At 39.2% G+C, this 26,489-nt stretch overlaps 1 protein-coding gene across 1 annotated transcript in view; it reads right to left on the minus strand.

Annotated features, from left to right (window-relative positions):
* Nucleotides 1–26,489, minus strand: part of LOC124605222 (cyclic GMP-AMP synthase-like) — a 207,608-nt gene that overhangs the window by 20,542 nt on the left and 160,577 nt on the right. Inside the window, exon 9 of the mRNA XM_047136771.1 lies at nucleotides 9,335–9,540. Coding sequence (XP_046992727.1) covers nucleotides 9,335–9,540 — 206 coding nt within the window. The remainder of the gene's footprint in view (nucleotides 1–9,334; nucleotides 9,541–26,489) is intronic.

A 26,489-nucleotide genomic window follows, 5' to 3' on the forward strand; every position in this document is an offset into this window, starting at 1 on the left:
AAGTAAAATGATTTATAAAACACTAAATGCTTGATTTTAACATTTATTAAAGTTTTCAAATTACATGTAGCATTACAAAATAAGGACAAGACATTTTTCTTGATATTAATAAACCACATAGGTTACTGAATTGGACATTTATTATCTGCATGTCTAATTTACATATGTATGAGAAGTATTTTGCTATTTTTTTCAATATCCACTTTACTATGCTAAATTACACAGCCACCTTTGTTATACTTGTACACTATCAACAATTATCATCTGTTATTAACCTAGATTTTTACATCACAAAATAAGGTGGGTACAGAGTGTGTGTGTGGGTGCAGCAATTGGCGTTAAGAAATAAACGAACAGTGTAACTTTAGGTTTGTACATTATGAAATAACTTGTTTTGAAGAATGTTTAAGCAAAGTAGGGGTAATCTGAATGAAGTCTTACTGTTTTAAACAGACTGGCCTTGCATTCTGGAATACTGAGGCTCTAATCCTCATCTGGCCACCTGGATTTAGGTTTCCCTTGGTTTCCTTAAATTACTTCATCTGCATATACATCTATATTCTGTAAACCACTGAAGTACCTGGCAAAGATACTTCCCATTGTGCCACTTTTGTTGGGATGGTTCCTATAGCCAACTAGCTGTCCTCATCATACTAGACATGTATATTATATGGTTCAAATGGCTCTACGCACCATGAGACTTAACATCTGAGGTCATCAGTCCCCTAGACTTAGAACTACTTAAACCTAACTAACCTAAGGACATCACACACATCCATGCCTGAGGCAGGATTCGAAACTGCGACCGTAGCAGCAGGGCGGTTCTGGACTGAAGCGCCTAGAACCGCTCGCCCACAACGACCGGCCGTGTATGTTAGTGAGTATGTATATTATTTAAGACTGTTGTTCTTAAACTATAGTACAACCATATTTATAATATCCATGGATGAATAGAAAACAATAATGGTAACAACCACCACCACCACCACCACCACCACCACTACTACTACTACTATTACTACTGCAACCTTTAATTTTTGAGTATTAACAACAACTACTACACTTTTATTGTTTTTTGATGGCAATGTAACTACATTGTTTTATACATACTGTTGGTTTCAGCTTTCTTCTGTAGCAAGCTTATCACATGATGGATGATCACCATTACTTTATCATTACTGAAATAGCTGCAGGTGAAAATTTTGCCTTATGCAAAGATGGATGCAGCTGCAGGCACAGCATATTCCACCACTAAGTGGAAAAACCTTAAGTTTTCATAATTTTCATCTATGGTTGCAGCCAAGGGGTATATTAGGTGGAAGTACAACTATCTGATCAAAAATATCCAGACATCTCTACATAATGTAAAATTAACCACTACACATCACGAGAGGCAGAACTGCCAGTATAAAAGGCGGCAGGAGGTGGTGTGTTGTCAGTAGAGGCGCAGGAACAGCAAATGTGTGCATGAGGATAGCTCAGTGTTTTTGAAAGTGAACTAATCAGTGGATGTCATGTGAATAACATCAGGGATGTTTCAACCTTTCTGAAGCTGCACAAGTCGACCATTGGTGATGAACAACCACAGCTAAACAGACCAGGCAGACCTTCTGTACTCATGGGCAGGAACATTCAAGCACTGTGGAGGGTGCTTGTAAAAAATCAGATGAAATAAGCACAAGGAATAACATGAATTCTAAAGCGCTACTACAAGTACAGCTAGCACAATGACTGTGTGCAAGGAGTTAGAAAGAATGGAGAGCAGTAGTCAAGAACCTTCTCAAACCCCACGCATTTCTTCAGATAATGCTAAGCAACACTTGAGGTGGCATAAAGATTGATGCCACTGGACAGTGGATGATTGGAAACAAGTTATTTGAAACTGTGAAGCATTATATCCTGTGGCAGTCCGATGGAAGTGTTTGGGTTTGATGAATGCCTGGAGAATATTACCTGCCCTCCCTCATGTGTTGTGCCAAGAGTGAAACACAGAGTAGGTTGTGTTACAGTACGGAGGTTTTTTTCATGGTTCAGTTATGGTCACCTTACTGCACTTAAGACATGCTGAAAGGTATTAACTTAATTTACAGAACTGAGTACTGTGCACAGCAGCATGACAAAGCACCCTGTCATAAACCAGTATATGTGAGGCAATAATTTGTAGACAATAACATTCCTGAAATGCACTAGCCTACCCAGATTCCTGACCTGAAACCCAGCATCCAGTGTCACCACACTCTTTGGTTTCAACTCTTGAGGAAGAATGAGCTGCCATTCCTCCACAGACCTACAGGCACCTCATCAAAAGTGTCCCCAGCATAGTTCAAGATGTTATAAGTTGAAGGGTGGGCACACTCCATATTAATGTCCACTAACAATTTTGCCAGCACGTTGAGAGAGAGAGGGAGAGAGAGAGAGAGAGAGAGAGAGAGAGAGAGAGAGAGATTACTGTAGCTCAAAATAATTGTTACTGGCATGCAATTGCATACAGTCATTTTCAGTGGAGTATGGGCTCAACTGAAAATAAAGGAATAGATGGATGAATGTTTATTAATGATGCTATAAATGCCAGCTCAGTGAGGGCAAGGTGAGATGTTTTCAACATTATATGCAGCTGATTGTGGTCCAGTGGCATGACTTGTTTTCTGTGATACAACTCCATTCCAGTTACACACATTTCAAAAATGTACAACCTCGGAAGTTTTGTTACAGTTAGTCATATTCCACATATGGCTGTCAAGATCAGTTATAAGGTGCAATCAATAAGTTTCTCTTTGAAGATCTTACAGTCCATAATTGGTATGCCAATCAGGCAAAATCACTGTGAGCACTGAGGTAATCACCCCCCCAATGCTCCAGGTTGAAGATACCAGTTTGGTAAAACACTGTGTTCTGCTGCATGGAGAAGTCCATAGCTGCATGCTGCACATCCTCATTCAACAGGGATCCATCAACCCTTCATAGTCTTTTTTAAGGGACTGAAAGTGTGATAACCATATGGGGAGAGATCAGAGTAATAGGGCAGTTACTCATGTGTTTCCCACTGTAGTTGGCGTAACTTCTGCTGGCCTCCCAGATCAAGCAGTGTCTTGCGTTGAATCGAGACCAGCACAGAACTTAGCACACCACTTTACATTCCACATTCACAAAATGAAAAAAAAACATAGTATCCTATGACTATAATATCAATGAGTCACTGATGTAATCAGCCAACTGATATAAACACTTTGTAGGGGTATGAAATGGAATGATCACATAGGTTCAGCCATCAGTACAGCAGGCGGTAGACTTCGGTTTATTGGTGGAATACAGGGGAAGTGCAATCAATCTACAAAGGAGATTGCTTATAAATCACTCATGTAACCGATTCTAGAAGACTGCTGAAGTATGTGGGACCCGTACCAGATAGGACCAACAAAGCATATTGAATGTATACAGAGATGGGCAGCACGAATGGCCATGGGGTTGTTTGATCTGTGCGAGAGTGTCACAGTGATTCTGAAGGAACTGAACTGGAAGACTCTTGAAGACAGATGTAAACTCTTCCGAGAAAGTCTATTAACAAATTTTCAAGAACTGGCTTTTCATGATGAGTCTACAAATATACTACAGCCCCCTATGTATTGATCAAAAGGGATTGTGAGGATAAGATTGGAATAACTACTGCATGTACAGAGGCATTCAAACAATAATTCTTCCCACGCTCCATACATGAATGGGACAGGAAGAAACCCTAATAACTGATACAATGGGACATACCTTCATAGCTTGTGCCATGCACCTCACAGTGGTTTTTAGAGTATAGATGAAGATATAGATGTTTTTTGACAGACATGCCACCCCATACACATTCTTCATTCTTCAATGGATGTCAAAAGGTGTTTGTCTTTTGGCAGCCAAGAAGAGAATAGCAGCACAGTGGTCCTGTTTAGATGCATTTGGTAATATGTCACTATAGTTCATGTTTCCGCATTTACTGCATGCATGTTGGAAAGACATGAATACCACACTAATCCCTTGCCTTCGTGCCGATGCTTACCCACATCAGAATACCACTGTTTTGCATATATGCTGCAGCAATTCCCTCAAACAGAAACTCTGTGATCAGCCCTTACACTACACTGCACTGCACTGCACACACTGCGGGCGCAGCATTATTTTTATAATGTTGAGACTACCTTGAATGCAAGTTTATGCCTAGTCAACCACAAGAACCATCAGAGTTAAGAAATTACCCCAGTCAATCACTTCCACTATCACTATCACTATCCTCTGTGTCTGATTCCTCAGTTTCATCATCACTAGTTTCGTGTTCGCCAATGCTTATAATGACGTCATCAATGGCCTTTTCCATTACACCATCATGTTTCCAGCATTCCTTCTCGAGCTTATGAACATTTCTGCAATACTCTTCCCAGTCTTCAGTAGTAACTTGCTGAATGGAATCAACAGCAAGCTTCAGCAAACACTGATCTGACATTTCCTCTATGATTTTGTACTCACTGACAAGAATCTTAATTTTAGCCCATGCTAATTCCAATGCATTTAGGTTGCAGTTGTGTGGTGGCAAGCGGACTACAACGTGACCTCTTCCTGCAGCCATTATATCAACTACATATTGTTTCTTCAGGGGTTTATTTGCTCTAACTAAGGAGTACAGAGTCTCCTTCCTCAAGCTGTCATTGCTGGAGAGACCTCTTCTTTGTAACCACTCAATCATCTTCACCTTAGTATCATACTTTGATGGTGTTTTGTCAACCTGTCTATTATGACATGGAGCATTGTCCATGACAATTACTGAATGGGGAGGCAGATTTGGCAGCACGGTTTCCTCAAACCACTTCTCGAAAGTAGCAGATTTCATTTTCTCATGATAACTACCCTTGTTAGATGTTGCCCACAACTGGAGCCGGGCTTCACTTACGAATCCATTCTTTGATCCGACACTTCCAATTATCAGTCTGCTTGAGGAACTCCCCATTGCCTTAATACCTAGTTTGCCACATCTTAGGTTACTGTCTATCCAATATTCACCAATGTAGAAGATTTGTGAGGCAGACTGTCTAATGTGCTTCATCTGTAAAATAAAACGTGACCGCCAGTCCACAATAGCAGCACGCTCTAGTAACAAAGTTCGCTTGTTCTCAACTTTTCTCCAAGTGAACCCCATTGACTGCAATTTTTTTCTCAGGACATTGCTATTATGTTTGAAGTTTTTCTTTTGCTGCAAAACTGACAGAAGATTTTGCAAACTGGGCACTGTCTTCTGGATTGTGTAGAACTGTTCAATTGTGTCCCTTATGATCTGCTCATTAAAGTCATCCAATTCGATTGTGTCTCTTAAGAGAAGCTCATTAGAGTCATCCATTACGATTTTGTCCTGTATGGCATGCTTATTATCTTCACCGTCATCCAATTCAACTTTCCTACAAGGTTTTGTCCTAAGTGAGAGAAGAAAAAACAGGTTACAAAGTTTGATTGCATTGTTCAGTGGACTGACCTTTTGAATTAACAAGAAGCAAGAAAGATAATTTGGCCAAACATGGGAAATAATGTGGAGACGGAGGTCAATGAAGATTAATGCTTGGAGGATTTAAGAACTGAAGAATGTATTGTAAGGACAGATCCAATCTAAGAAATTATGAGAAGCTGGTATTTCAGGGCAAGATTCTGTACAAGTTGTGTAGCAGCCACTGAAGTCTCACATATTGCTGCACTCAGCAGGATATCATGCCACAGGGGAGGGTGTTGGGGCAACTGTGATCTTGACCACTGTTTCGTGGTTGTAATTTATTCACGCGTATGATCATATCCACATAAAAAACACATGAAATTTATAGCAGAAATGATACATGATATGATTGATTCCACAGGCAGCCCTGTCTTTGAAAGGTTAGGATATGCCTGTGAAGGTACTTGTATAGTTTGTGCCGGGAAAGTGCATATGATACGTCTTGCACTTCGATCTTTCATAGGGATGTGATCCACATGGTAAGAGATTGAGAGTAGGTGTGGAAAAGATGTTACTCGATCCTGGTCATAATGGTAGGAAGTGGAAACACTGGTGAAAGATACGGTCAAATTATTCTGGTGTAGAGTGGCAGTGGGTAAAGAGGGAGACGTCCTTTGCTGCTGATTTATTAGGGTAGGTAGAAACAGAAAATTCTGGATATGTCTTGATATGGCACAGTAGATCTGCTTGCTGACTAGATCTGGTGGTTAATGCCTGTCATGAAGGACTCAATAAGACTTCAGAATACAGGGCAAAGCATTTTTCATCATTTTAGGCGCACATTCCATGGGGAAGAAGCTTGTGTGGAAAAGCAGCTATCAAAATGTAAGAATAATGAATGGGCTTGATATGTACAAAGGCTTTTATAGAGCCATTGGAGAGGGGAGGAGGTGGAGGGGGAAGTGACATAGCAAGGTGGATTCTTCCCACTTGTTATGTTTCTTCTAATCTCAAAAAGAACCATCATATTTTCAATGTATTTATCTGTTGATCTGTAACACTTATAAAAAATCTCGAGATCTTATTTAGACATAATTTCACTTGAATTTATTGTTCAGGTTATCATTTTTGTTGGCCTGTTTATATTGATGTAATTAGTTTTCATTAGGGCAGTAATAATTTAAAAATATGATTAACTGATGTATTAACATGGTTCATAACATGAAAAAACCTGTGAGGTAATCATTATGTTTGGGAAAGGGTGACCCACACTAACAGAAAACCTTACAGTCTCATTTTCCTGTGAAGTACTTTTAATCATCTGAAATAAATTAACATATGCAATAATTAACATCAAAGCTCAAGGCTATTACTATTTTCCATTTCAGATAATGATGTAACTTTTATTAGTTCTGAACTTTGAATACATACTTTTGGTTACTTTAAATTTTCTTTAAAAATTTACACACAGCATTAATGAACTCATTTATTATTAATTTCATGTTATTTACCCTAATTTGTAATATGGCACTCATACACATTTACAAGGGGATCCATATCGCAAAAGAAAAATAGTGTCCATGTATTTTTCCAAATTGTTAATCAGTAACAGTTTCTATTATCTAAAATCACTTTAGTTCTAGTAGTTCACCCAAAACAATAAAATCAAGCATAGCTGATTTGCAGAGCATAAATTAGTTTATGAAATAGCATTTTATTCTTACATCCATCTAAGTAGTCTGATGTCACACAAAACTGGCAGTTCATGTTTGAAAGCCTGAGATTTATTGAGAATTAGATCTGTGTCAAGTGGACTCCCACTATTATACTACTATACACTTACTGTATGTGAAAATATGTGCACATACAAAAAGCTAAGTAACATTAATGTTTAATGCCTTTTAAGTGGTTTCTGTATATCATATGAATGAACATATTAACTGAACTGTGTTGTAATCAGCAACAAGCTATAGTAGGACATGGTGAGTCTCATTATGGACTGACTGACTAGCACAGAGTACTTTCCATGATAAATTACTGCAGGATTGTGCTAAGTGTGAACTGTGACTTTTTTGTGTAAATGTGAACTATGTTTTGAGACCAAAATAAAATAATGAACTTTGCCACTGAACTTTTGGTAGGTAAATGTAGGTACCAATCTGGTTTTATGCACTGATATTTTTACACTGGATAAACTGGTCACTGTCACTAATAACTGAACTTATCAAGGAATAAATGTGTGTGTGTTAGTGCCGTTACAATTACGATGTCATGCATATTATTGAGCAAACAGTGTCCTACACTTTTTTAGACTTTCAGCTTCAAAGTGCCCAGAAGTTTGTAGTAGCAAGTAGGGAATATAAAAATCAGATCAGTAATGCTACAAGGTCAATGTCCAGAAAGGTGGCATGCTGGGCAGATGATGATCAGGAGAAGAGGGTAGGTGAGTAAGAGGTGCAGCTGTTGAGGAAAGATGACAGATTGTCTTTACTTTGGGTCCATACGATACACGTGTCTTCAATGAGGCTGAACCAGAAAAGGTTATTAGGATCTTGAGTGACCAGGAAAGTTTTCTCTAGATGGCCAATTTACAGGTTAGCTTGAGAATGCACTGTGGGTGCCCACGTTGCTGCACCACAGATTTGTTTGTATACCTTCCCCTCAAAGGTAAAGATATGATAGTTAAGAGTACAGTTGGTTAGGATTATAAGGAATAAGGGGATGGGTTTTTAGTTGGTAAGATGCGAGGAGAGGCAATGTTCAATGATAGCAAGGCTATGGGCATGGCGATGTTGGCATCATCAACAGTGGCAAGCAGGAATCCAGTTGGTACTGTTGTGCTGATCATTGATAGGTGATGAAGAAAATGATTAATGTCTTTGATGTGGAAAGATTGGGTGTGGTCAATGGATTGTAAGTGTTAGTCAACAAGAGCTGAAATACTTAACCAGACCAGCTACAATGGGGCACAACTAGTGTGGTTAGGCTTGTAGATTTTGGGAATAATCTAGAAGGTTGGTGTTCAGAAAATGGTTGTGGTAAGGAAGGTCTGAGGCTGTTAGATGGACCTAGGGATTGGGGGTAATGCTGGGCTTCCAGAATGGGATCACTACAGCTGGGCTTGTAGATGGAATCATCAGACAGCTAGGAGACACATACTGTCACGTAATCACTGTGATTCAATATGACACAAATAGAGACTTTGTCTGCCAGGATGATGATGAAATCAGAGTTGTTTCAAAAACTGTGGATGGCTGCTCTTTCCTATGACAAGATGTCACACTCTTGGAAAGGAACACAGAAAAAGTGAGAGTGACTGCATTGTAAGACTTCTTTGGATCTGTGCTTCATGTTGTAATATCAATATGTGTGCACAATGAAGTAGTCATGCTTTGATTTATATCAGTTTCAAAAAGAAACTATTATTATTGTTATTATTAATGGACAATTTAATTTGTTGCTACAGAATGCTAATTTTGTGTTCAATAAATGTTTGTTGGCCTTTAAGTGACGGATGCCACAATTATCGTGATTAATAGGTTTGAGGAACATGACATACCCTTCAATAAACTGGCAGTGCAAGTCACTGCAGTTTTAGTGAGATAGCTCATTCCAGAGGTCCGCCCACTGCCAATGGCCGTTGTTTTACCCACTGCTGCTACCAAATTTTAAAGTCTATTCATCCTATTAATAGATCATATTTAGCATTTGTTTGTATGTCCAAATAATGTCATTCATTTTGCAAGTGACAATGTAAACAGGCATCTTTGTAATGATACTGATGAAAACGTTGTGTAGCAGAGGTGGAAGGAGACATTCAGGTGGATGAGACATAAGGATCAGGCATAGTTTACCTGCAATACAATGAGAATGATGCCGTACCTGTTACCGTTGCTTGGTTTAAAATACTTCAGCAAGTAGTCAGGTTTATCCAAATTTCTTTCAATATCTGCAATCATCCTCTGCAGAAATCCTCCCATGCACTTTTTTTGTTCATCTTTTAATTGTGAAAACAGATTACATTCACTGACCCAGTAAAATGGAAGGGCTTTTTTAACCAGTAAATACTCTTTCAGCTCTCCCAGCATCTATAAACAATAAAAAAGAAACACTTGAGTTAAATAGCAAATAGTAAAATCCAATGCAATTTCTGTTCCATTTATTAGACTTCACCAGCTGTGGCACAAAACACAAGTATTCTTTTCAACATTACCAAAAGCAGTTTGTGTGTTAAGATGCTCATATCAATATAATTAGGTACACAAGGATTAGGTGATATAGTTTATTCTGAAAAGACCTGCAATATTTGAAGAGTGAGGTCAGGTCCGTACGGTCAGTTGTTGCAACCAGTTCTCTGGCTGTAATTATGAACTGAAATTGTACCTACAAAATGAGTGATTCATGGGTTATGAAGATGTTGCGAAACATACAAAATAACATATATTGTATAGTAACTTTATCAATGGAAACTGTATGCTGTTATTTATCCAACAGAGAAAGGAGTGAGGGGGAATACCAGAAGAAAGTGAAAGTAATTTTAAAAAATGTTATAGAAAAGAAAGGTCAAGCATTATGGGAGAATAGACATGCAGCAGAGTACAGCCACAACATGGAAAAAAAATCCAGTGCGAAAGACATTGTAGTAAAACACGACTTCTAATTCCAGATGAGCTATATTGTTTTAGATTCTACCATCGCAAACTGACTAAATGCAATTGTGATTAAACATTAATCTAAATGCGCTCACCAATGTCCATTATAGTTTACTGGATGTTACCTGGAGGAAACCTAACTTTTCATTTCAATTGGCAGTTCTTTCTTATCAGTCAACTTCACTGATGGCACCTGATATGGAGCCACAGTTCAGTGTCTACAACAATACGTCTTTCACCTTTTACTGGACTGAGTGTAAAGTAATGTTACATGAGCAAGCAGTCTATTTTGCAGAACAATGAGTGGGTTTCTGATGAGATTAGCGATGATAGTTGCTTGTCTTTCTTTCATCAGAAACATTCGCACATGTTACCTGTATTTTAATCTTAATAAGGTACAAATCTTACGATAAAACACACACCTCTCCACACTGAATATTTAAATGTAGCTTGCACAGTGAGCACAACTGTCAACATTGCAATAGCAACCAAGAAGGGTGAATGATTAGTCCACTTGATACCAGTAACTACTTTATTGAGACACCCAAAATATTTGAGTATAAAGTTCAGTCGACAGTGAGGTCATTAGTAACAGAGCACAAGGACCTATTTCAGCATTTGTCTCAAGCGATTTACAGAAAAATGAAAGCCCAAATCTGAATGGCAATGGGTTTGAACTGGCACCCCCTCGAACACGTGTCTAATCTCTTACCAAAACACACACCTTGTTCAGTATGAGTGACTTCATAAGTCATTTCTTGGTTGCTCCAGGAGCTATATGTTAAATGCAACAAGTGCACAACTTAATCCATACCCACTGGAGTATACAAGGATGTTTTCACTATTGAAGTATGCGAAGGGATCTTTCAGCAGCTATTGCTGATAATATACACCCTGTACAATTACTGCTTCAGGAATTATTCTATAAAGAAGTATCCACATCTCAAAAAATTCATTAACATTCATTAAACATAAATGATACATTACTTGCTTCTGTACTAAACCAGCTGCTCACATTATCAGTTTGCCTTTCTTACAGCTTGACATGAAGGCCATTAGAGTTTAAAAAAACCAACTTGTTCCAGCTTATAAATTAAAACAGTCTTGTATTTATTTTTCAGTGCATTGTCTAAGGCTTATTATAATGTAATTCTTGTTACGTAAGACACTTTAAAACTATAGTCTTAGACTAAGGGAAATAAATTCACCAATTTAGGAGTGTAGCCCCCAAACTATTTCTGGAACAAGCTTCCCAACCACAATTTTTCTTCTTCCCCCCAGTCACCTCACATATATTTTTCCACCTTTCTTCATTATTCCACATCCCCTGTACATTGCCCCAATAATGCCCCTTCCCATATTCTTTTCTATGATATTATCATTTGTGTCATAGTGTTTTGTATGTGTACAAGCACATAGCTGGCGAAATAAAGTGTGTGGTTTTCATATCTGTGCATTACTGAACAATACGGTACAAAACCTAACAACTGGTAAAGACCACCTTGATGTATACACCTCTGTGTTTAAATTTTCACTGAAATAGTGTATGTGGAGAAAATTATCAGAATTAACTGTCAGCTGCACCATATTGGACATCGATGGTGCACATGAGGGCAGCCAGTAAATTTAAGTGTCTGGATAATCTCAGTGCCATCACAATGCCCAATTCACTAAACTACAGTGGGGTGTGTATATCTCTATTATGAAAAATAAGTTCATTGTGCACAAAATTCCAGATAACCTGCAAATGAAATACCTACTGAGTCTTGTTGGATTTCAGTATGCAGCTCTTATCACTGACCTAGCATATCCTCAGAAGCCAGAGGATATCACTTTCGACGAAACAGTGAAGCAATGAAAGACCATATAGAGCATGCAACTTCAGTGATTTGAGAGTACTACAAGTTTCACACCAATTTTCAGAAGAATCTATTCCACAGTACATATCCTAGTTGAACTCTTCAACACAGCACTGTGCGTTTAAAGATAATTTGCAAGAAGTGCTACGAGACAGATTAATGTGTGGTTTAAGAAGTGAAACAACTGGGGGGGGGGGGGGGGGGGGGGAGAAACTGTTTGAAGAATGCAAGTAATTGCAGTGACTATGGAGACTGCTGCAGCTGATGCTTCAATGGTAGGCCATGGATACAATCAGGCTTCTTCAAGTAGAGTGCATTAAGTGAGCTTTCTGTCTGAAAATTGTGACATTACAGCCTTTATCACTGCGATTTTTAACATGTAAAAGTTTTTTTTTCTGTATTTGCGTCAGTATGTGCGAACTTCTAACATATACCAATGAATGTTGTAACCAGATATCTTTGCCGCGCTCCTGAAAAGCGCAGAATATCACGATAGCTATAAACTGTTATACGCTGCTATCGATCAGTAAAAAAAAAAAAAAAAACCGATGCACCTATGTTTCAAAATAACAATTGCCAGTTTTTACTTCTGCAGGGAGCCGCGTCGCTGTCTAGCTCTTCTGTGAATGTGTTGCGAGTCGGACGCAAAAGTATTGTGCTCCATCTGATATAATCATTTTTATTGTAAAGTTAAGAGTTTAAGTGATTAAAAATATATGTAGCCACAAACAAGCGAGAATGTATATCGTGAAAAATTCGCTCCACCGCCACAATGGGTGGCCATGTTAATGTAAGTTTCCGTTTCATATTATAATACTTGAAGCCTTGAAGTTTATTTAATTTCAAAGAAAATCTCTCAACCTTATTTTCATTAATTATACTTATGATAATCCTTCCTGTTTAAAAGATTTATGCAGCTTATGATCCAGCGTGTGTTCTGTCGGAACAGGAGGCTGTCGTGACGACATCGCTATAGTATTTATTCCAAGTTCTTTCAGTTCCGTTTATATGTTCGTACAAATCCAATCAGTTGGTCCCTTAGGTTTCTTTCATGTAACTTCCGTCTGTTTTCTCCGCGCGATCTTCCTCCGAAAAAAAATTTCTGTTCATTTTCTTTAGTAATTTTCGATATCGTGAAGGAGAAAAGACAGCCGCCTCCTGCTCCGAACGGAACACTACGACTTTTCTAACGTCGGAGAGTACCGCACGAATTTTCCGCTAAAAGGTAATAGAGTTTCTTAAAGCTGGATCAATTACACATGTTGCTGCTGTTCTCCGACAAATCTGGTGTGATTAATAGTAATTTATTCTGTCACGACAAAAAGAACCAATTTTATTTTTACCAAAGCAACAAAGCTTTCAATTAAATTACTAAGAAAAGAAAAAAAAAAAATCATACCAGATCTGGCGCCCAAACAGGGACTTGACTAAAATATTGAATGTGTCACGGTACTAATATATGATTGTCTTATTTCATGTATCGCTCTTTGGAACCCACTGCTGCATAAAATTACGGATGAGCAATAAATATACGCAATCTTGAAGGACGCGGTATTTACACAAATATCTTGGGATTTAATAAGACGCAGATTTGCAGTTTTGAAGACAACGCCGAGTGAGTACCAAATTTTCGTTTGCCATAGTTCTGTCTAAAGAGTAGCTCATTGACCTTCAAATTCGACCTCACCCTATCCTTTCTGTAGCTTAACGTAAAAAACCATTTTTTTTTCTATGTAAATATTTGAACATTTTCTGTAACCTTTTGCTTGGCCTATTTGTTTTATACTGTAGTTAGTATTCTCGTGTAAGTTCAAGATGGATGCCATTTCAGTCTTTTCTGTGTAACAGCGTTGGCAATCAATTGTTTCAACGGCGTTGACTCCATCTTGTCTTTTTGCTACAGACGTGTGTCAGTTATTACCCACGTAACATTAGACATTTGACGAACGCGCCGCGACTTTAACTTGCGCGGCAAGAATAATTGACAATCAGAATTTCAGTTGGCAGTACCCATTTTAAGTTGGCAATAGTTGAATTTCATTATGGCGGACGGACAATCGAGCGCGAACTCTGCAGACGAAAGCGACGGCACTGTTAACAAACATTACCGACTCCGCTCACGCGGAACGACGGCCAGGACAGACGACAGACAAGAGGTAGCTAACGTGGACGACACTCAGCAGGAAACACCCACCTCCCCGATAACGGTATCAGTTGACATTGTCAAAATGTTACAGGAATTGATATTAGACAGACAGGAGAGGGAACAGCGCGAACGTGATCGCGAACAACGTGAGAAAGACAGAGACAAGTTTTTATCAGAGCTGAAAACGGATATGACAACACAGATAGAGTCGGTTAAGGGTGACGTCACGGCACAGATAGATTCGGTTAAGGGTGACGTCAGGGCACAGATAGAGTCGGTTAAGGGTGACGTCGCGGCACAGATAGAGTCGGTTAAGGGTGACGTCACGGCACAGATAGATTCGGTTAAGGGTGACGTCACGGCACAGATAGATTCGGTTAAGGGTGACGTCACCGAGCAAGTAACCACTTTGACAACCCAGATAAGCACTCTGAATAACAAAATTGAGAACATCGGTCAGAATCTCACAACTCAAATCGAAGCGTGTCGCAAAGAAACCGATTCAGTAAAACTTGCGTATAAAACAGTTGCACGACAGGTAGACGAGTTAGCGACAGCGGTAGCCACTGTAGAATCAAAAGTAAGTGCAATGGCGAATGACATTTCGGACCGAACTATTGACGAAAGAGTTAACAGTAGTGTTGCTTCGCACACTAAAGCACTTACCGAACATTACAAAGAATGGATTGATGTACAAGAGAAGCTAGTTGAGGAGAAGGTTACACGTGACTTGAAAGATGTTGTTAAATCCGCAACCTTAGACATATTATCTGCACCCGGCAGTTCAGGAGACACTGTTTGTACTGAACTAGGCCAAATTAGACGAGTGTTTACCCGGGATTTGCCGGAATGGCGGAAGCAAGTAACAGATGAGATATCCGACCTGAAACAGCAAATTCAAACACTACAGTATGATAACCAGAGTGACGGGAAACACTCACTACCTTCTGAGCCAGATGAACATCAATACCAGACAACACAACACACCACAGTACATTCCGCGACTGAAAAATGAATTTAACGATTCACACAACAACAACACTGAACAATTGACACTCACAACCCTCATGAAAGAGGAGAGTGTATTGAAACACAGAGTTTTTCAACCATTCCAACCGGAAAAGCGAAATATTCATCCAGTCGTTTTCCTAAAGAACTTTTCAAGAGTCTTTCCAGCTGCCTGGAATGACAAACAGAGAATACAATTCATTACCGGATACATACAAGGAGAAAGTGCTATATGGGGAACCGAGATGGTTGATAAGTGCAAAACATTTAGCGAGTTTGAGAAAAACTTTTTAAGCAAATTTTGGAGCGCAGGTGTTCAGCAACGCCTACGCAAAGAGGTCTATAACGCCGAACCTTTCCATTCGAACAGTGGCGGACTTCGCCGGTACTTTGAGAAGTACTTGAGAAAGATACAATATTGGGACACTCCCATAACAACAAAAGATGTTATTATGATCCTTAAGTCAAAACTACCCATTTCCATACGCGAGAAATTAGTGAACGTGTCAGAGGAAGATCAGGACGCATTTTTATCCGTCCTTGATTCGCTCGATCTTATACACGAAGACGCGCGTGCGAATGCTAACCGTAAGAACAACAACGCAGGCACGTATTCGAATGGAAACGGTAGTAATGGAAATGGTTCACACGAAACACAATACGGAAACAAACAGTACAATAACCGCAATAGAGGCCGAAACAATGGTTACCGTAATGGTAAACACAAAAACAAGCATTACGGCAACCAACGGTACAATCCAATATACAACACGCAACAACAGTATTACGGGAATGCCCCATACCAATCAAACAATAACGGTAGTAACTTCTACGAGAATGGGAACAAATACAAGGGTAAACGTTGCAACAATCAAAATTGCGGAGGTCAGCTACCTCCACCACAACCCTATGGGCAGCCACAACACCAGCAACAACAGCAATACACGCCTCAGCAACAACCATTCATGCGACAACAACAGTACACGGCACCACAACAGGACTTTAGATACAATAACAATAAACCAAGAAAACAATACAATCCACCGGTATATTTTACGCAGGCAAGTAATGTACCGATTTTTCAGCCTGGTAATCAAGTGCATTACCAACAAGGGTTTGATACAAATCAACAAACACAATGGGTAAAAAACCAGCGAGAATGGTCAAGTGATGTGACAGAAGAATCAAATCAGTCGCATCACAAGAAAGCGGAAAACTAAAGGCAGCACCTTTTCGCCTCCTTGGGGATGCTGCGGGACATAATGGGGGCAAACTCGACCTTGAACGACTTAACGTAATACGTTATGATCGCGACACTGACTTGAGAGACGATTTGTTGCAGGAAAATATTGAGACAGACTTGAATGACGTATGGGAAGACGAAGTACAAGCAATGACTAAAATTTACATAGCCAATACACCAATAGATGCTATTATTGATACTGGTGCAAATGTAAATGCTTTATCACTATGTATGTTTAAGAAAGTTTCTGCAGGGATGAAAATTTTAACGTTACCAGTACAAGGTTGTTCAGTAACAGGAGCGGTAGGATCTTTATCACAGCGAGTCAATTTGCAAGCTCAGGTACCGATAAGGATTAATTCTACTTCTTTCATGTGTGTATTTCTAGTAGTTAAGAATTTGTCAGTGTCATGCTTATTAGGAATGGAGTTCCTGAGGAAGAATAAGGCAGTGATTGATATAGAAAAGGGTATCTGTACAATCCGAGTAGGTGAACAGGAGGTAACGCTGCAATTGTTGCGCGGCAAGGTCAAAAGAGTCAACACTGAGCACAAAGTTAAGGTACGGAGACTGGTACAGCGAATGTTTTTGAACCAAGCACACATGACAAGACAGGGTAACAGTTGGACGGATTTTGATACTGATGACGGACTTCCGACTAGAGAAGAGATTTTGAATAAAGTAAGCGAATCAAGTGAACTTGATTACATACAAAGGCAAGATTTACTGCACTTACTTATGAGGTATCTTCATGTCTTTTCTTCGAAACCTGGAGTAATACGTGACTACGAATATGACATGAAGGTCGCTCCCCATTCTACTTTTTGCAAGACAACGTACTCTGTCCCGTATGCAAGGCGCGAGGCTGTGAAAAATGAAATACGTAAAATGCTTAAGTGGGAGATCATTGAACCGTCAGACTCACCTTACAGTAGTCCGTTATTGCCAGTTTTGAAGCAGGATGGTAGTGTACGTATAGTTTTGGATGCAAGAAACATAAATAAAATAATTATTCCAGTAAGAACTCGACCTGAGGCTATGGATGAACAATTACAAAGGTTTCATGGAGTAAAATTCCTCACATCCGTAGACTTGAGATCGAGCTACTGGCAGGTCAAGATGACATCACAGTCTCGAAAATATACAGCGTTTATATTTGCAGGTAGATCATACCAATTCAAAGTAGTTCCATTTGGTTTGAATGTGAGTTCAGGCGTATTCATAGCTGCACTTGATCATGTATTAGGACCTGAACTGTTGGATCGAGTAACAGTGTATGTTGATGACTTACTGATTGCTACGAAATCTTGGGAAGAACATTTAGACATAATAAGCAAAGTTTTCCAGAGGTTTGTTGACTACGGAGTCACAGCTAATCTACATAAGTCTAAATTTGGTAAAATCGAGATTAAATTTTTAGGACATCTTGTATCATCACAGGGAATTACCCCAGATCCAGACAAACTAGCAGCTATTAAAAACTTTCCTGTGCCTTCTTCTAAACGCCAGTTGAAAGGCTTCCTCGGAATGACTTCCTTTTTCAGAAAGTTTATTTCGGACCAGTCGATGAACAGTCAAGCATTGCATGATCTTCTAAAGAAAAACACTCACTGGCATTGGACGCCAGAGTGTCAGACAGATTTTGATCGCATTAAACAAGCACTTCTTAACAGCAATATTTTGTTCCATCCAGACATGGATAAAGAATTCTGTATTTCGTCAGATGCTTCATTTCAGGGGCTTGGTTCTTGTTTGTTTCAAATAGAAGTAATTGATGGAAAAGAAGAGATAAGAGTTATCAGCTTTGCAAGTAGGGTTCTCACAGAATGTGAGAGGTCATACTCGGTGACAGAGTTGGAGGCTCTGGCCGTTGTATGGTCCTTTAAAAGGTTAAATTACTACATCCATGGTCGGAAAATTAAGGTCTTTTCTGACCACCAAGCTCTTAGTTTCTTGCTCTCGTGTAAACTTCTTCATCCTCGTCTTACACGATGGAGTCTCTTCTTGCAAGAGTATGATTTCGAAATAGTATACATCAAGGGTAAAAACAACATTATCGCGGATGCTTTGTCACGCATGCCGCAAGGACTTCCCGAGTCCAGTGAACTTATCGAGCAGATGTCTAACTACCGAATTCTTCTAATGAAAGACCCACTACATAGAAAGTATTTCCTTCAGCTCTGCAAGCAGATGCGCATACTCCAAGAAACAGATCCCAAATGGCGTAAGATCAAACAACTTCTTCTAACAAAACCCGATCACCACTTGTCCAAATTTTATAAACTACACAACGATGTTTTATTCCATCGAACTTCTCTCCTCTCTGGTAGATGGTGTGTGTGTATACCACACGCATACGTTGAACACCTTATCTGGTACACACATCTTTCCTGGGGTCATTATGGACCTGAAAAATGCAAACGAAAGATTTCTGCCTATTGCTATGTACCAAACTTGCACCATCGAATCCATAAGTTGTTAAGTACATGTCTTATCTGCCAGAAGGCAAAACCCTTCAACCATTCGAACCTAATTCCTCTGAATCCAATTATTACTGAGAGACCAAATCAAGTTCTGGCCCTTGATCTCGCCGGCCCCATGCCGCAAGGGAGGGGAGGGGTGAAATACCTAGTCGCATTGTTGGATCTTTTCACAAAACATGTGAGACTTTATGCAGTGAAATCATCCAGTGCACTTCCGATCATCCGTCGAATCGAACAAGACTATTTTCCTCGATTTGGCAAGCCGGAGGCCATTCTATCAGATAATGCATCGAATTTCACTGGCAGACAATGGCGCAATTTTCTTGCCAAACATGGCATCAAACAAATACTTATATCTCGTTTCAGACCGCAATCTAATCCCACCGAACGTATCTTCAAAGAGTTCAATAGATTCATTCAAACCTACATACCTAATAGACAAACCCGTTGGATTGACTTTGTATCTTCATTCGAGCAGATTGTCAACAATCTTCCACACTTCTCAACTGGATTTACACCTGCGGAACTAATGACGAGTCATCGGGAAAGAAATGAATGGTTAGATCCCATACCTAAAATTGTAGAACCAGAATTAGATTTAGATGCAAAACTTAGGCAAGCATTGGTATCCTTAGCTGTACAGGCGAATCTACGCAAGAAGTCTTATGACAAGAAAGTATCTAAGGCCCTTACATATGATATTAATGAAAAGGTGCTTTTACGGACACATTTTAAGCCATCGAAGTTGTTGAAAAGAAATCGGAAATGGAGGCTATTGTACGACGGACCATTTGTAGTAATTAGAAAACCACATACAGGATGTTATCTAATGGCGGATCCAGCATCTGGCAGAATTAAAGGATTGTATCACCACCAGGATCTCAAGAAGTATAACGAGGCAAAGTAACGAGCAAAGGAACATTAGCCTAAGGTTTAACCTGCGAAACACTTCGGTATTCAAACACACCAATACGAGTACTCACACTTTGGCGAACAACTATGGAGGTAATTGAAGATTTGATTTATTATGGCGTACGAAAAAGAAAGCACATTCCATTTGAGAGGATAGATTCTCAGTTAGTTTTAAGTTAGTCATAGGTGTAAGCAGTCCAAGTTGGCTGTTGGCATTGAGGAATGCCGTTATTGGTGAAAGGAGATACGGAAGGAAGTAGCAGATTGCCACCTTCCAACTCCAATGAATATATATATATATATGAAATATTAGGTTAAGCAATTTCTTTTTCAGCCCTCAAGATGGAATGTTAGTCTTTAAGTGTACAGAGTACAGCCTATTGCGTGTAAACTGTGCGTTATTGTAACACCGCCATGAACTATACCTTTTGTTAGCGCGATCTTTAGAATTAAACAGATTTGTGTAGCCAAGTGTTTGAACTGTCAAAAGCAGTAAATAACAGATAGAGTATCACGTAGTATTTGATAGTTTTCAGGAGATTCAATCTCAGATTCAAAATATCATCTACGAACAGTAAGCCTCATAAAGATTTAATAGCTAAGCAACAAAGCATTTCCTTTATTGTGTTTTACAACAGCTGTTAGGTCATGTAGTCGAGAGTGCCACTACATCGAAACATATACGTCGTACTGACAAGCCTGGAGTATTCCTGATGGTAAATGTTTCTTCTTTAAACATGTAAGATGCACTAAAGTAATTAGCTATTTCACAGCCAAGCCCGACAATCGCCCAGAAGGAAGCGTGATAAACTAGAAAGCTGTCACCAGATATGACTCACATTATAATAATAAAACTAAGATCTGATATTAGATTAAAGAATAGCCACTTGAAGGCACACGTGACGCATGTCATGCATCTAAGGTAAAAAAAAAAAAAATATCCTAGTGTAGTTGTGCTAGAATTTGTATATGTATATAGTATATTTATGTTCATATTTGATCCTCTCCTCTTCCACTTCCCCATCCTATCCCATTAAAAAAAATTGAGGATTAGAATTTGACAGGCTCATCTGAGTGCTCTTTAGACGGTTGAAGTGGAAACGAAATTTGTGGGAGAGATCCGTTAGCGAAAATTTTGTTCTAATCGCGTATCGCGAGTAGCAATGTTGAGAGATTATAATACATCCCGCGAGTAGCACTTGCAGCCAGTAACTTTATGAAGCATGAATCTTCCGGAGAGAAATGCATGAGTATGCTCGACCAGTAGAGATAGAATTTGTTCAATCTGTGCTCTACATAAACAGTGACACTAAATTTTGAAGAGAAACGAAATAACAAGCTGCTTAAAAGATTTGTTTTAAGAACAATTTTACCTTTGTAAAAGGGAGAGAGAATAACCGAAATAATCGTGCCTTGATGCACAAGTAGTGGTATTCAATACGCTAATCCGGCGTGGCGTGACTGAAAAGGTTAACAGAATTTTGTGACTGTAAGCAAACTTAAGAAATGTATGTATGTATGTATGTAATTTATGGACATTGTTTAATCTTGTAATGTATTTACCTGTGAGTAACTTGAACTGTGAACTTTGAAATCACAATGTGAGATGGGAGATGTGAATTTGCAGACACTAAGACGTTCTAAACAAAATGCGAGTGATAAAGTGTACAAAATACGTGTGCAGTGACATGTGTACACGCAAGTGCAGGTAGTGACAGCGATCACAGCAAAGCATTTTGCAAACTATATGTAAAACGTTGGCTTCACTGACCTGTGTGTAAGCAGCATGGCAGGTCGCAGGGACTGTCGTGTGAAATTCTCGATACAGACGATGGTATTTTCTACCCAAGTTTTCGATACGCCGATCGACGATGGAGGAAGGACACTAGACGTGTGTTTTCCGCGTGTTCTCATTTTAGCAGAGCGCGAGTGACACACGTTAAACTTCATACGAGCATACACGAGCGCGTGTTGCACTGGACTAGTAACCGGCAACAGCGCGGAGCTGCTTGCAATTGGACTCAACAATTAACATTTGAAACACAACCGACGCGCGCGCTGTGGAGGCGTGTCATTGACGTTAGAATGTTTTCCGTCTCACAACTACGCAAGAGACATTGCTAAAGCTATCACAGTGAAACTTAATTATGAACTTTATTTATTCTGTAAAAAGAGAAGTCTTAGCTTCAAATTAATTTCCATTTATTCAGTCACGTCGGATATTTTGCAATAGATAGTTAAATAAAGACAAGGCATTACTGAGCACTGAAACGTTAACTGGAGGGGAAGGTTATCAATCCTGTCCAGAATCCTATAAAACCTTTACCTGTAAGTCTACATTATAGCATGAACCTAACACAGGTTTCTTTCTGTTTATTTGCATGTAAACGACATGACGCTTGATGCGAGACACTAGAGAGGCAACACGAGCGAACACAAAAAAAAAAGGACGCTACCCAGGGTCGTGACCTCTCGGACGACGCCGCTCACCGAACGAGAATAGACGTTGCAGACTCCGGTTAAGTGAGCGCGTGACAAATAAAAGTGTACAGTGTAGTGTCAAGTGAAACGTCCTGATTAACAACGACATTCTAAAAGAATCTAATGAAACGGATAAAAAAAACATTACGAGACCAAACAGGTCACAGACAATTTTAGAGGACTGTTTAAGTAATTATTTCAATGTATCTGTGTATGTTTGTCTACTGACATGTTTTGTTTTCTATATAGAGTATTATTCATTTATCTTTGTGTGTGTTAGACTTAAGATTGTTTTTTTTTCATATTTTGTTTCACCGTAACAGCAATTAAGATGACAGTGCAAGGACACCTTACAATGAACTGAGAAAAGTGCCGAAGTGCACAAAAGACACTGAAAGACTATTTGTTTTCATAACTGTACTGGAAGCATAAAATAACTAGATGACAAACTCATTCCAATTTTATGTTAGAACGAAAGTAAACAGATGATAAAACACAGTAATGTCTTGAAACTACATGTGAGTCCTGATGATCCTTCCGGAATCATCATGCCTCACATGGGAGGCATTGTGACATTACAGCCTTTATCACTGCGATTTTTAACATGTAAAAGTTTTTTTTTTCTGTATTTGCGTCAGTATGTGCGAACTTCTAACATATACCAATGAATGTTGTAACCAGATATCTTTGCCGCGCTCCTGAAAAGCGCAGAATATCACGATAGCTATAAACTGTTATACGCTGCTATCGATCAGTAAAAAAAAAAAAAAAAACCCGATGCACCTATGTTTCAAAATAACAATTGCCAGTTTTTACTTCTGCAGGGAGCCGCGTCGCTGTCTAGCTCTTCTGTGAATGTGTTGCGAGTCGGACGCAAAAGTATTGTGCTCCATCTGATATAATCATTTTTATTGTAAAGTTAAGAGTTTAAGTGATTAAAAATATATGTAGCCACAAACAAGCGAGAATGTATATCGTGAAAAATTCGCTCCACCGCCACAATGGGTGGCCATGTTAATGTAAGTTTCCGTTTCATATTATAATACTTGAAGCCTTGAAGTTTATTTAATTTCAAAGAAAATCTCTCAACCTTATTTTCATTAATTATACTTATGATAATCCTTCCTGTTTAAAAGATTTATGCAGCTTATGATCCAGCGTGTGTTCTGTCGGAACAGGAGGCTGTCGTGACGACATCGCTATAGTATTTATTCCAAGTTCTTTCAGTTCCGTTTATATGTTCGTACAAATCCAATCAGTTGGTCCCTTAGGTTTCTTTCATGTAACTTCCGTCTGTTTTCTCCGCGCGATCTTCCTCCGAAAAAAAATTTCTGTTCATTTTCTTTAGTAATTTTCGATATCGCGAAGGAGAAAAGACAGCCGCCTCCTGCTCCGAACGGAACACTACGACTTTTCTAACGTCGGAGAGTACCGCACGAATTTTCCGCTAAAAGGTAATAGAGTTTCTTAAAGCTGGATCAATTACACATGTTGCTGCTGTTCTCCGACAAATCTGGTGTGATTAATAGTAATTTATTCTGTCACGACAAAAAGAACCAATTTTATTTTTACCAAAGCAACAAAGCTTTCAATTAAATTACTAAGAAAAAAAAAAAAAAAAGAAATCATACCAGAAAATGCACAATGTTGTTGTTGTGGCAAACAAGGCACATGAAGCTGCAGTGCTCACAAAAAGATTTCACTTGCAAAATTTGTGGTATCAAAGGGAATGTTCCAAAAATGTGTTGCAGAAAAGCCAAGCAGCCAAGTCAGGGCTCAAAGGAAGTTAGTAGGAGAAGAAGAAAGATGACAAGCCAGAGAACAAGAAGAAACCCAGAAAGATGTACAAGCTTGTGTTGGAGGATTCTGAGACTGATTCAAACGAATCAAACAATGGGGCAGAAGAGGAACAAGTAGAGTTAAAAAATACCATGCTTAGGAAATTGTGCATCGAAACAAATCTGTACCAGAAAGTTATCTCAATGAAGAAAATTTGAGTTTGTGCAAGGGAAGTTAACAGTATTGACATGTGTTCCACAATGGCAGAGCAAGTCCCATTGTGTAAAATTGGTATTATTAAACAAGTGGATATTGATTCTTGGACTGTAGAGCTAGTTGTGGATGAAAAAAAAATATTTTGAGCTGGATACAGGTGCACATACCACTTGTATGACATTAAGAATGGTGACAATATTTCCATAAAGGTAAGTTGTGCAAATGAATACAAAAATTATTCAGTGTGATAACACACATGTGAAGGGCTCTGTATATTTAATGTTGCTGTTGAAGTTAACAAAGGAAGCTATTCATTGCCTGTATATGTTGTAAAGTCATCAGCCAGCTCCACTGTATTGGGGAGAAAGTGGTTATGATCCATTCCACTTCACACTGTCAAAATACATCAAGTTAAATGACTAGAAGTTTTCCACCCAGAAATAGATTCTTTAGAAAAACTTGAAGGCATATTCTGATGTTTTCACAAAAAATGTACCCTTGGGCTAAAAAAGGGGCCCAACCTATTGCCCTCTATACTAGCCAATTCGCCTAGCTCCATTCCCCAAGCTCACCAACTTCTTGTAAAAAATAAAATACAAACGTGGTTGAGGAAAAAAACACTTTGTGGGGTTTTGAGTAACTGTGTATCCAAACCTTTGTCATTCCTCAATACCCCTTACCAAAGATAGATGAGATTTTTGCTATGCTAGGAGGAGGTGAGGAATTCACCAACTTTAATTACATAGTGGAATTTACAATTAGAAATAGATGAGTCATCTCAAGATCTGCAAACCATTATTACTGCTTGGGAGTCGTATAAGTTACTAGAAAGATAAAATATTGCCTATTGTGTTGAAATGTGTCAAAAATGCCCAGTGGATAAATAAGGTACCATGAATTCTTCAGGAGTATTCAAGGCATTTCAATGAGTACTCTGTTGAGCATAGCTGTGTTGTTAGAGAGGGACAGTTGTAATCCCAAGTAGTCTACGACCTCAGATTTGAAAAGAAATACACTTGGGCTATTTGGGAATCACAAAAATGATGTCTGTAGCTTGAGGCTTTGTATGGTGGCCTGCACTTAATAAATAAGTAGAACAAATCACAGCCGTTTTCAGTGGATGTTCTAGAGTCGGTACGGCTCCAGCCAAGGCCCCTTATCACCCATGGGAATGGCCTATAGAGCCATGGGAGAGGTTTCATGTCAATTTTGCAGAATTTTGTTAGACTATGTATCTAATCATAGTGGATGCCCACTGCAAGTGGTCTGAAGCAATCAAGATGCCATCTACCAACAAGTCTGCTCTACTGGATGCATTAATCCCTTTATTTACTCAGTTCAGCCTGCCTAAAGTGATTGTGTCATGCAATGGGCCCCAGTAAGTTAGTAAAGACTTAACATCATTTTGTGTAAAAAATGGAATTAGTCATTTGACTATTGCACCCTACTGTCCAAATTCTAAGCTGACTGAGTTTTAAGCATGTACTGAAAGCCAGTATGTTTGATGAACCATCAAATGTTGATAAATTGTACTCATATATATGGTTACCTGCACATCGGAATGCAGAACATTTATTTACAGGTCAAAGCCCAGACATGCTTATGTTTGGAAGGTACCTAAGAACTCGATTAAAGCACTCTGTCTTCAGGCCACTCTACTGGGACCATCTGACTGACGTGTCATCCTCAGTGGAGGATGCAGATAGGAGGGGCATGGGCTCCGCACACCGCTCTCCCTTGATGGTATTCTTGACTGAAGCCGCTACTATTCAGTCGAGTAGCTCCTCAATTGGCATCATGAGGCTGAGTGCACCCCGAAAAATGGCAACAGCGCATGGCAGCCTGGATGGTCACCCATCCAAGTGCCGACCACGCCCAACAGCGCTTAACTTCGGTGATCGCACAAGAACCGGTGTAGCCACTGCGGCAAGTACACATGAGAAACAGTATTAACTCTGATGCATGGGAAAAGAGTGTGAATTTGAAAAGATAAGGAAATGTTATGTACACTGTAAAACATCTTGGTGGTAATATTCATAGGAAGCATGTGGACCAACTCTTGTCATCCATCTCTAGTGGTAAGAGTCCCATATCTGAAAGTACTGTGATGCCAACAATTGATGATGAAGTAGCTGATTTCAGTACCAATTCTGAAACCAACAACATTCCTGGAAGTGAATCATTATCAACCTCTGTTGTAGCTGAACCACCTGTAGTCATGCAGAATAATGAACATGCTGTAACACCAGCTGCCCGTC

This window comes from Schistocerca americana, chromosome 3 (genome assembly GCF_021461395.2).
Source record: "Schistocerca americana isolate TAMUIC-IGC-003095 chromosome 3, iqSchAmer2.1, whole genome shotgun sequence".
Classification (NCBI taxonomy): Eukaryota; Metazoa; Arthropoda; class Insecta; order Orthoptera; family Acrididae; genus Schistocerca; species Schistocerca americana.